Consider the following 12,276-nt stretch of genomic DNA (forward strand, 5'->3'; position numbering starts at 1 on the left):
TATCAGGCCATCACAATCTGAGCCGGAACCTGTTCTTGCCCAGGATTGAATACAAATCCTGCCTCCAATGATTTGATTTCTTCCAGGTTTTCCTCGTGGCAGGGTAATTGAGAGGAATCTTTAAATTCTTGGAGACTCCAGGGCAACCCGGGAGGGTTGGCAACTCCACAGTGCATTGGTTGCACCCGAAAGAGGACTGTAGCTTTAAGAAAGGGTGAGTTTTGTTTTAATTTTTGCAAAGCCTCTTCCCAATTGGTGGACGCAGAGGCTCCTCCTCTTTTTGGGCCATTGGTTAAATGTGTCGATGTCACCAGTATCTTGTCAGTTTCACTTTTAAACTGGAATTGGAAAGGCTGCTGGAGAGAGAGAATGAACGAACGAACGAAAGAAAAAGAAAGAAAGAGAAAAAGTTGCATTTAGAGCAAACTTATATCACCCCATTTCCTAACCTCACGAACTTTGCAAGTGTGGATACAGCTGCAACGCGGTAGCTGAAGCTGTGCACAGCAAGATCCCACAGACAGCAATGAGATAAATGACTGACAAGAAGAGGGGGACCAGACGGCCCCGAGCGGCGATCTGGAGAGCAGTTTTGTCTGTGTGGTTGGAGGGAAGGTTTATTTCAACTTTAAAAAAACGATGAAGGTCGGGAAGATCAGAGGATTCCTCCTGGTCCCGGACAGGAATGAGGGTTCAATTTACACCCGGGGTCAGCTGGTGTCCGGCCGAGTGGTCCTGGACCTCCGGGCAGCCATCCGTGTTCGCTCGTTGCAGATCTGCGCTAAAGGAATGGCAGCGGTTCATTGGCTGGAGAGTAGGAGCATCGGGATGAACACAGTCTATTCAGATTACAGCTCGTATGAGACCTACTTCAAGAAGAGACAGCACGCGATCCGAGGTCAGTCCGATCTCAATATAAACCCTGAAAAAGTGCGTGTGTGTGTGTGTGTGAGAGAGAGAGAGAAAGGCGTTGAATATTCCTGTAGACACAGGATAGGAGCTGGGGAGATCTGGCTTCAAGTCTAACTGTGGGATCCTATGCTGTAATGTGTTGCATTTGGCTGTAACAACTATTGCAATCTCCTTTTAACTGTCTAGTAAGCAAATCTGAGAAATGAGTTAATTTATGCCCAATATTCATTCCTTTTACTCTAAAATGGTCACTTATTTTTGATACGCCGCGATCGATAAAGAGGTTATTGCCAGCTGGTTGTGTTAAAGGGTCTGTAATCTGCCTCGTACTCATTTTGACGGTAAACCTTATCCTTACTTCCTGTATAGATACCAAACACGCTCTTGGGAGTGAATATATCCACAAAACAAATCACACAACACAGTAACCAGAACAAGACACACATACCCACTCACTCGGATACACACACATGCACACTCACTAACTGGTGCTCACTCGCACGCACACAGACACACATATATACACAGACTCACTCTGTCAAATATAATAATATATATAACACACTCAGACACTCTGTCTCACACACACACTCATACTCTCTCAAACACATATATACACTCTCATACACACTCACACACACACACAGGCACTCTTTCAAATATATACACACACTCACGTACACACATATACTCATTAACTCACACTCACACACTGACATTCTCACTCTCACACACATATGAACTCACGCTCTAACACATCATGTGAATTCTCAATTATATACATTCATTCACACAGAACATTTTCCACTTTCTGTGCAGGGTTCCCTGATACAGCCCTTGACAGCGAAAACATGAAGGTTATGACAGTCCTTTTCTCTTTAATCTTCGCCTTCATGCTACAGCAGGTACCTCCCTTTTAAAAGTAAAACACCCTCACTGCGTAGAGATTCCTTCACCCCAGAGCCTCTAGACTTCAATAACATGAACTTCTGATTAGAGGGCAGTGCAGTTTCACTCGCTCGATATCTCTGCACACTAAGATGTTTTAGCTCCGATGGTGGGAATGAGATCCCTGATCTCTAAATTTTTTGCGAGCAGCTACTTTTACAGCATAAAAATGTCCCATTCACAGTGACACTGGCTCATCCTGGGCAGTGCCATTATTGTCGAAAAAGGGAGGATGTGCAATGCCAGTTGTGGTTTAGTGGGTCACCATCTCATGCTACCTGAATCTGAAAACTGTGGGGTGAATTCCCACTCCAGAGACTTGAGCACAAGATCTAATCTGACACCCTGGCGCAGTACTGAGGGAGTGCTGTACAATTACAAGCGCCTTATTTTTGGATGCAATAGCATTTAAAAAAAAATCCAGTGGCACTATTTGGAAGGTGAACAGAGAAGATACCCTCAGACAATAGTTTTCTACAAACAACGTCACTAGAAATCATGAAATAAAAACAGAAAATGCCAGAAAAACTCAGCAAGTCTGGCAGCATCTGTGGAGAGAGAAACAGAATTAACATTTCAAGTCCGTATGACTCTTCTTCAGAGCTCTGAAGAGTTAATGTTAACTCTGTTCCTCTCTCCACAGATGCTGCCAGGCCTGCTGAGTTTTTCCAGCATTTTCTGTTTTTATTTCAGATTTCCAGCATCTGCAGTATTTTGCTTTTATCACTAGAAATCATTATCTGGCCATTATCACATTGCTGTTTGTGGGAGCTTGCTGTGCACAAATTGGCTGCCGTGTTTCCTACATAACAGGACTGGCACATACTTTATTGACTGCAAAGCACTTGAGATATCCTGAGATTGTAAGGCACTATAGAAATGCAAGTCTTTCTTTTCAATAAAATTGACGATGGAGCTAACAACAAAAAACAAACTGGTTATTTTCCTTTTAGGGAAAGAAACCTACTATCCTTACCTGGTCAGGGCCCACATGTGACCCAGTCCCACACCAATGTGGTTGACCCTTGACTGCCCCTCAAATGGCCCAGGAAGACACTCAGTTTATCAAATCCACTGCCCAATAATTCTAGAAGAAGCTCCTCACAACCTTTTCAAGGTAATGACAGAATGGCAGTAAATGGCAGCCATGCCAGCGATGCCAACATACCAAAAATTCACTCTAAATTAAATTCCCTCCCTGAACCGTCTTCACTTCTACCTCCTGTGTCCTCATTAAGCACCATCACCTTGACCAAGCTTTTTATCACCCCTCTCGGTATTGCCACCTTTTTGACTTGGTGACCAATTATATTCATTATGCCCCTGTGAAGATTCTTTGATGGTTTAAAGATCCTCTACAAGCTTCTGTTGAGGACTTTCTTTTTAGCAAATACTTATCAAATGCTCTAGGGGTAGATTTTGGAACGAGGGGTACGTATTGAGCAAGTGAGATGTGGAAAATGGTGTGGCCTCCACCTGACCTCATTCTCCAAAGTCCCAGAATGCAAACCCAATGCACAATTCTTCTCACTGGGAGCACTGGTCAAGTCAAGTCAAGTTGCTCTGATTTTTCACATGAGTTGCCAACTTTGATTGGACATTACTCTTGGAGGTGTCATCATGTGACTGCCCACATCCAATGCTGCACCCCCACACTCCTGCCATTGGTCATCTAGAATTGCACACTGTTTTCCCCACAGCCAATTGGAAAGCAAACCCTCCATGACCCATTTTGTCCCATTGCCAAGATTTTACAATAACCAATAAATGGAAAGTTTAGTCTCCATTGGAGTCACCCACAGCTGCACCTGGAGATTAATATTTAAACCTGGGAGAGGCCAGGTCAATCCTAGAAGGTTGGCAACCCCCAGGTTCACCTTCTAGCCCTAACCCTACTCCCTCAACATTATGCTATTTCTGGAGTGCATCAGATGGAAAGCAGAAATGAGGCATTGCTGCTGTCCATGAACCAGAGTGGCTGCATTCGGTCCCTGACTGCCTGGGGCAAGGGAGGGAGTTGGCTGAGGCTCCAGTTTGCTGCTGGATCATATTTACAGCTTGATAAAAATTATGATCACAGAAAGAGGCCCATTAACAGCAGCTGATCATAAGGCTAGCTCGTGAGAACACATCAGTATTTGCCTTGTGCTGTGACTTTTCTGGTAAATTTACATCAGCAATGATGAAATTTCTAGTATGCATCAGATGAATCACACTGCAGTTCAGCTAATCTCTCCCTAAACATCAAGGTTGGTTACCTTTTGGCAGTTATTACTTCAAAGAAAGAACTTGCATTTATATAGCACTTTTCTTAACCTCGGGACCTCCTGTAGCACCTTACAGCCAAAGTTTTCTTTGAAGTGTAGACTCTATTGTAACAAGGAAAAATGCAATAGACAAATTGTGCACAGCGAGGTCCCAGAAATAACAATGGGTTAAAAGACCACAAAGTTACTTGAGAGATAAACATTGGCCAGGACACTGGGAAGAAACCCCCTGCTCTTTTATATCCCCTGAGGGGGCAGACAGGGGCTCGGGGGATAATATCTCATCCAAAATATGACTTTTCTGATGTTGCATCACTCACTTGGTACAGCTGTAGTGTGTCAAGAGTGGATGTGATTGTTGTAACGCCTCACCTGAAAGGTGGGTAAAAGGCAATGATCCCTTATTGGAGCAGTGTCTTCATGCAAAAAGAGTTGGGCAAACAGTTAAATTTGTATGATTGAGCAAGAGCAGTCAATGTGATAACCAATGCACTCATGTAACTCAATGAAGTAATTTTTTTGAAAACTGGATTGGTTTGTTGTTGAGATCGATACCACAATGATGGAACTTGACACTGGCATGAAGGTCACTCACTCGTCCTCCCTCTTTATTATGTTGTAACAGCTTCAGATGGAATGTGGCAAAGCATGGTAGCAGACCCTGTTTATTTTGAGGGCAAAGCCCCTTGAGTTCATGGACACAGAGACAGCAGGGCAGACAGTAAGCATGTATGGCATTTTACTGGTGTCACCTTGCCACTTCCTCCCTTCCCCACTGAGGGTCCCTACTGACCCCACACGTAGGTGGGTAAAGAGTTTGGTCTACATGTGGCTGCAGAAATTGAAGAAGCAAAGCATCCTTTGAGGGAGCTTCTTAGTGTCCCCATCATGGCAGCATGAGTAGCACTCACAGCTGAGTCAGAAGATTGTGGGCTTAAGCCCCACTTCAGAGATTTAAGCACAAAATCTAGTCTGATCTCCCAGTGCAGTGCTGAGGGAGTGCTGCACTGAGAGGTGGGCTGTCTGTTGGATGAGGCGTGTAAAAACCGAGGCCCCGTCTACCTTCTCCGGTGGATGAGAAAGAGCCCATGGCCGCCATTTCAGAGAAGAGCAGGAGATTTCTCCCTGGTGTCCTGGGGCCAATATTTATCCCTCAACCAACGTCACTAAAAACATAATATCTGGTCGTTGTCACATTGCTGTTTGTGGGAGCTTGTAGTGTGCAAGTTGGCTGCTGCATTCCTATACTTATTAAACCTCAAAACTATTTTATTAGCTGTAAAACACTTTGAGGTATCTTGAGGTTGTGAAAGATGCAGGTCTGTCTTTAGCAAATACCAGTCCTTGAGCTGCTGACTCATGTAACCAACAACAGCAACTGTATGTCTTCACCAACCTCATCACTGAGCTACCCTCAGGCACTGAAAGACAAAACTTGCATTTCTGAAGTGCCTTTTTGAAGTGTAATCATTGTTGTCATGTAGGAAGCCAATTTGTGCACAACAAGCTCCCACAAACAGCAGTGAAACAAGCGACCAGTTAATCTGTTTTATTTTTGGCTTTGGTTCTGGCAACAGTTTGAATTTAAAATTCCAATCCACCTGTTCAAATCGCTCCATGACCACTTTACCCCCCTCCCTATCTCTGTAAACTCCTCCAGCCCCACAAACCTCCGATCTCCAATCTTGTTGCTTCCCCAATTCTGGCCTACTGCTCATTCCTGATTTTAATCACTCCACCATTGGTGGCCGTGCCTTCAGCTGCCTGTGCCCTGAGCTCTGGAATTCCCTCCCTGAACCCCTCTCCCTTTAAGGTATACCTACCTTCCTCTTTAACCAAACTTTTGATCACCTGACCTAACACCACCTGATGTGACTCTGCGCCAAAGTTTTGCTCCTGCCAAGCATTTTCGGAAGTTTTGTGACACTAAAGGTGCTATATAAATGCAAGTTGCTGCTTTTGAAATTAAGCTAGGCTTCTGATTTTGATGGCTGTGGGTGATACGTACCCACCCTGCAACCCCTTCGCCCTACCCTCCAGTGGTCATCGGCCATTTAAACCACCGTGCCCCATGGAGTGTCGGGACCAGTGGGGACCATTTCCCAACCCAGCAAGTCGACTTGGAAACTGAGGGGAGGAATTGGGGATTGGTGGAAGGAGGCACTGATTATCAATGAAGCAGGAAGTCCAGCAGCCTTCAATAGCCAACTGGAACAGACAATTTTGATAGTGTTAAGGACGTCATTGAGAAGAATGGAAATCATTCGGGTCACAACACCGGCCCATTCTGATACAGTTTCGATGCAATTTTTAAAAAATGCTTTTGAATGAAGTCACCAATAATTGTCCAGCGACTGAAATCATCCCTCGGAGAAACTGCAATTTAAAGATCTTATTTAAGAAGCTATGATCCTCCTACATGGCATTTTTGTAGCATTTCTGTAAATAAACTTGAAAATGCAGTGCACAAGTTATAGATTAAAAGCTGCAAACTCTTCGGTACCCAGTTATTGCAAATTGTCAAAATGTATAAATTTCATTAGGTTTTCCCCCCAAAAAATCATTCATTTTTCTACTTAGTGTACGATAAGCATTAGTAGAGTGGCACTTGAAAGAGGAAATGAGAGTATCATTTCATTTTACGCATTTCCTGTTTTAAAAGGGTAGCAAATGTAATGATTAAATATTCAGATGGGTGTATTAATAAAACGATGTGTGCATATAGTTCGTCGGTTTTACCACAGTATTCCGGAAGAGAGAGAGAGAGAGCATGAGTTCAAAGGCCATAGGGCCCCTTTTAAATAAATACAACAGGAGTTGCCATGGTGATGCTCAATGATTGACAGGTTTGGGAAACCTGCCCAACCATAAATGGAAGCGCTGTAGTGAAATAAACATGATTTTGCACAATTTTCTTCCAAATGGTATGCAAAACTTTTATGGTCTCTTAGCTTCCTTGCAATCGATTTTTACACAGTTCTTTAACTGAGGGAAAGATATTTTATATAGAGGGGATGTCCCAAGGTTCTCCACAGCCAATCAAATGCTTTTTGCGCTGTATCTCCTGAAGTGGAGTCACTATATTGTAATGTAAGAAACGCAACAGCCAATTTACGGACAGCAAGATCCCGCAAATTGAAATGCGATAATGATCTGATGATCTGTTTATAGTGATATTGCACGAGGGGTAAATATTGGCTGGGACACCGGGGAGAATTCCCTTGCTCCTCTTCAAAATAGGGCCGTGTTATCTTCCTACCTCCATTTGAGGGCAGGAAGCACTGACTATCCAATCAAACACTCCCAGGGCAGGTACAGTGTGGGGACAGATAGAGTAAAGCTCCTTCTACACTGCCCCCATCAAACACTCTCAGGACAGGTACAGCACGGGGTTAGATACAGAGTAAAGCTCCCTCTACACCGTCCCCATCAAACACTCCCAGGACAGGTACAGCACGGGGTTAGATACAGAGTAAAGCTCCCTCTACACCGTCCCCATCAAACACTCCCAGGACAGGTACAGCACGGGGTTAGATACAGAGTAAAGCTCCCTCTACACCGTCCCCATCAAACACTCCCAGGACAGGTACAGCACGGGGTTAGATACAGAGTTAAGCTCCCTCTACACTGTCCCCATCAAACACTCCCAGGACAGGTACAGCACGGGGTTAGATACAGAGTAAAGTTCCCTCCACACTGTCCCCATCAAACACTCCCAGGACAGGTACAGCACAGGGTTAGATACAGATTAAAGCTCCAATTACTGCCATACCAACAACATATATGTTTGACATCGAAAGATCCAAGTGAGCTTCAGATGTGTAATTAATAAAAACAATAGATGTTGAGCCAAGTAGGGAGGTATTGGGACAGGTGAGAAAAACAACCTAGTCACATAGTTGGAAGGAGGAAAGGGCTGTGGAAAGGCTTGGGGAGACAATTTGAGAGCTTAGGCAGCCTAAGCATTGTCACCAATTGTGGATGAAGATCATTTCATCCAAAAGACAGCAGCTCTGACAATGCTGCAGTGCCTCGGTACTGCACAAGAATGTCTTTGAAGTCCTGGAGCGTTGGCTTGGATCCATAGCCATCTGACCCAGAGGCAAAAATGTTGCCAGTTAAAGCTGTTTGGTTTATGTTGAATTCTCAAAAGAACATCAGTGGCCAGACTCTACTGCAATGCCCCCTGTGGCGAATAGTGCCTAACAGTCAGTGCTTATTCTGTAACACATAAGGCCACTTGTTTCAGGCACCAGGGGGCAGCACAGCATGCCCGGAAGTCTATCTCAGCAAGAAAACAGTTTAAAAGAGGGTAAAGGTGAAAAATTGCAAAGCCGAATTAAAACATACTGTAAAATCTTGTCATAGTTTCCTCCCCTCCTTCCTCATCATTCACATGGTGTGTTTGCTACAGATGTTGGAATTCCTGTCAGGTCTTGCATGAAATCTTGTTTACCAGATTGTGAGGTGTAGTCGAGTTGTGTGCAGAATGTACAGGTGCCACAGCAGGGATCTGTTACTGCACCCGACAAAAACATATTCTACACCCCAGAGTGGCTATCATAATCACTGGCAGAGAAACTTGCCAGTCTCCCAGGGCACTGTGTCTCTCTTTCCTTGAACAGTAGCAACCCATCATATTCTCCGATTGCCTATCTGCTGCTCTCTCCCACTTGCTCTCTCCCACTTGCTCTATCTTTGCTCTTGCGTTCTCTCTCGCTATCTCTGTCTCTCTTTTGCTCTGTGTTTCTCATGTACTCTCCTGACTCTGTCTCTTGTTCTCTGTCTCTCCTGTGTTCTCTCTTGGTCTCTTTCTCACTGTCTCTCTTTCATTCTCTGCCTCCTGTGTCTCAGCTGTTTCTCTCTTGCTGTCTGGCTGGCTGTCTGTCTCTCTCTCTCTCTCTTCTGAGCCCTGTGTATCCTTATCACTAAATCTGGTGTTGATTTGTAGGGGCTTTACATGGGTCACTCCTCTGTCTTTTTGGCCAAGGGGTTGTGTGCATAGAGAATCAAAGAGCAAACATTATCGTGGATTCAGAATCAAGGACTGGAACTTGGTTTGACTGTAAGGTCATAACCGGTTGACAGCACAGCAACTTTGAGATGTTTTCACACCAAAAGGAACTCTTAAATCCCACAATATGCCTGCTCTGGCCCTGACTGAAACTCTCTGGAGTTTGGTGGTGTGCTGTATTTGGCTGCGATTTAATGTGGTGTTCAAAATTGTAAGGGATTTGAGCAAGTAAATGATGAGAAAATATTTACGCTGGTGGGAGAATCAGTCACCAGAGGACACACAGACTAAAGATAATTGGTAAAAGAACAAGAGGGTAAATGAAGAGAACTTTTTTACACAGCGAGTTATTGTGATCTGGAATGCATGGCCTGAAAGGGCGTTGGAAGCAGATTCAATAGTAACTTTTGAAAGGGAATTGGATAAATACTTGAAAAAGGAAACATTTGCATAGAGAATCAGAGAGCAAACATTTGCAGGGCTATGGGGAAAGAGCAAGGAGAGTGGAACTAATTTGATAGTTCTTTCAAAGAGCCAGCACAGGCATGATGGGCTGACTGGCCTTCTCCTGCACTGTAAGATTTTACTTTATGAATGGAAGATCTGTTATCCCTCAAATACCTGGTTCCTTGTCATACAAACTGGAGAAGGTCACAATTTTTGGTTCCTGCTCTGTATTGCGTTCGTCAATCAGAAACGAGGCAGTGTAAGGAGATATTACAATTTGTCTCAACACCTATGGGCTAAAGTGGGTAAAGCTCAACCTGGGTCCTAATCACTATTGCGTGACTCCTTCTGGGAAATTTACATGTCTGTATGGCAAGCAAGGAGGAGAATAAAAGCTAAGTTGTGATGCTTCTGTAGCCAAATAGTTTGCCTAAATTCAAACAGGAATAGTAGCCAATTGGACAAGGTGCATGAATGCAGCCTGCACCATCCCTCCTCGCTAGAGCTGGCACCTTCAGCAGGAGAGAGGATGGGAAGGAAAAGTCATGAGAAGAGTTAATGCCCTTAGCTTCTTCTTGACTTCTTTCCATGGGTCAATTACGAGTAAGCAGTAGAGGGAGATGATCCTCTCCTTCTGGGATTGCAGAAAGGAATAGTTACCAAAATCTAGCTGAATACTAGAGGAATAGAATTGCAAAGCAGGGAAGTTATGTTCCACTTGCTCTGTACCTCAGTTACTATGGAGTACTATGGACAATCTGGTCACCATATTTCAGATGTCTGCCCCCTCAGAAGGATGGAATTATCCCATGACAACTATTTGAAGAAGAACAGGGGAGTTCTCCCTGGTGTCCTGACCAATATTTACCCCTCAAGCAACATTATTTAAGCACAATTATCTGGTCATTGACATATTGCTCTTACTGGGATCTTTTTGTGCACGAAGTTACAATTGCATTTCCTACAGTGACTATATTTCAAAAGTAATTAATTTGTCGTAAAATGCTTTGAGGTTGTGAAAGGTGCTATATAAGTGCAAGTTTGAACTTTATACCTGATGGTGATTGAGGGGCACTTTATGTAAGGGTATTCTGGATCCCACATCTCGGGTGAAAAGGCTAACACATTCCTCAGCAATGAGATATATATTTCTGGAACAAGGTGGGTGGATTTCCCCTGATTTCTCTCCCTCTAGGTTTTTCCCCACTCTCTGCACTGAAATTGAGGCACATTGCATTCTAATCTACACTTGTGGAGAACCCTCAAATGTCTGACTCCTTCCCTCTCACAGTCTCCCCTTCCTCAGGAAGATAGGAACAGGAGAGACCATTCAACCCCTCAGTCTTGTTCTCCCATTCAATTAGATCTTGGCTGCTCTGCACCTTAACTCCATCTACTGGCCTTGGTTGTGTAACCCTTAATACCCTTGTCTAACAACCGTCTGATGATCAGTCTCGAAAGCTCCAGTTGTTCCCGGCATCCTATGGTGGGGTGGGGGCAGTGGGGGTGTTGGGGGCAGTGTAGAAAGATTTCCAGATATCCACAATCAAATGTGTGGGGGTGTGGTTGGGGGGAGGGAGGGGATTGCTTCCTGATTTCCTTCCTAAATGGACGGATTCTAATTTTATAATCCTGTGACCTTGTTCTGGACTCCAAGATCCAAACTTGATGCCACATCACCTTACCACCGCTCATCTATCTGTTCTTTTGATTTGAAATCTAACGGTGTCCTGACACTGATCACATTCCCTATGGAGTTTGGCAGTGACTGAGCAGCATCATTTACAGGAAGTCAGCTGTGAGACTATACCCAGAATGTACTGCTTGCAAAACAAGTCTTGCGATCATTTACTGCACACTGTGTATAGATCAACACAGCATTTATGATGTGCTTTAGAATCACCATGACTCAGGATTCAAGTATTTATAGAATGTACAGCACAGAATCAGGCCACTCAGCCCAATTGGTCTATGCTATTGTTTAAGCTTCATGTGAGCTTTGTCCCACCTGACTTCACCCCACCTTTTCACAATATCTTCTATTCTTTTCTCCCTCACGTTTATCCAGCTTCTCCTTAAATTTATCTATACTATTCACTTCAACCACTCCCTGTGGTAGTGAGTTTCACATTCTCGTCACTCTCTGGGTAAAGAAGTTTCTCTAAATTCCCTATTGTCTTTTTCTTTTAGCGATTGTTTTTCATTTATGACCCCAAGATTTGGCCTTCTCTCCCTTTCAAATTGTTAAGACCTCTATTAGGTCACCCCTCTCTCCTAGAGGAAGTGCCACCAACCTGTTCAATCTTTTCTGATAGTTCTAACCTCCCAGTACTGTTACCACACTAGTAAATCTTTTGTGCACCTTCTCCAGTGCTTTACCATCTCATCCTAAAAGACGGCACCTCTGACCGTGCAGCACTTCCTCACTGGGAATGACAACCTAAATTTTGTGCTCAAGTCTCTGGGCAAAGCTTCAAACCCCCTGAATTGAAGGTGAGAGTGCTGCCCACTGCAGATTCCATGGTCACCTCTCTCCTGTACCTCACTCAGGTCATCTCTTTTCAATAGAGAGACTGGACAATGACTGTCTGTCAACAAACTGTTTGACTGCAGGGACATCACAATGGACTTGATCCTAATGTCGCCCAATATATGAACACGAGCAGAGGTCAATTAAACATCGATCAG

General features: G+C 44.1%; 1 protein-coding gene across 1 annotated transcript in view; it reads left to right on the plus strand.

Moving 5' to 3' along the window:
* Positions 1–316: 316 nt before the first annotated feature.
* LOC121286869 (arrestin domain-containing protein 2-like) overlaps positions 317–12,276 on the plus strand; it is a 28,722-nt gene continuing 16,762 nt past the window's right edge. The window contains exon 1 of the mRNA XM_041204046.1: positions 317–898. Coding sequence (XP_041059980.1) covers positions 640–898 — 259 coding nt within the window. The 5' untranslated portion in view covers positions 317–639. The remainder of the gene's footprint in view (positions 899–12,276) is intronic.

The sequence above is a fragment of the Carcharodon carcharias genome, chromosome 14, assembly GCF_017639515.1.
Source record: "Carcharodon carcharias isolate sCarCar2 chromosome 14, sCarCar2.pri, whole genome shotgun sequence".
NCBI lineage: Eukaryota > Metazoa > Chordata > Chondrichthyes > Lamniformes > Lamnidae > Carcharodon > Carcharodon carcharias.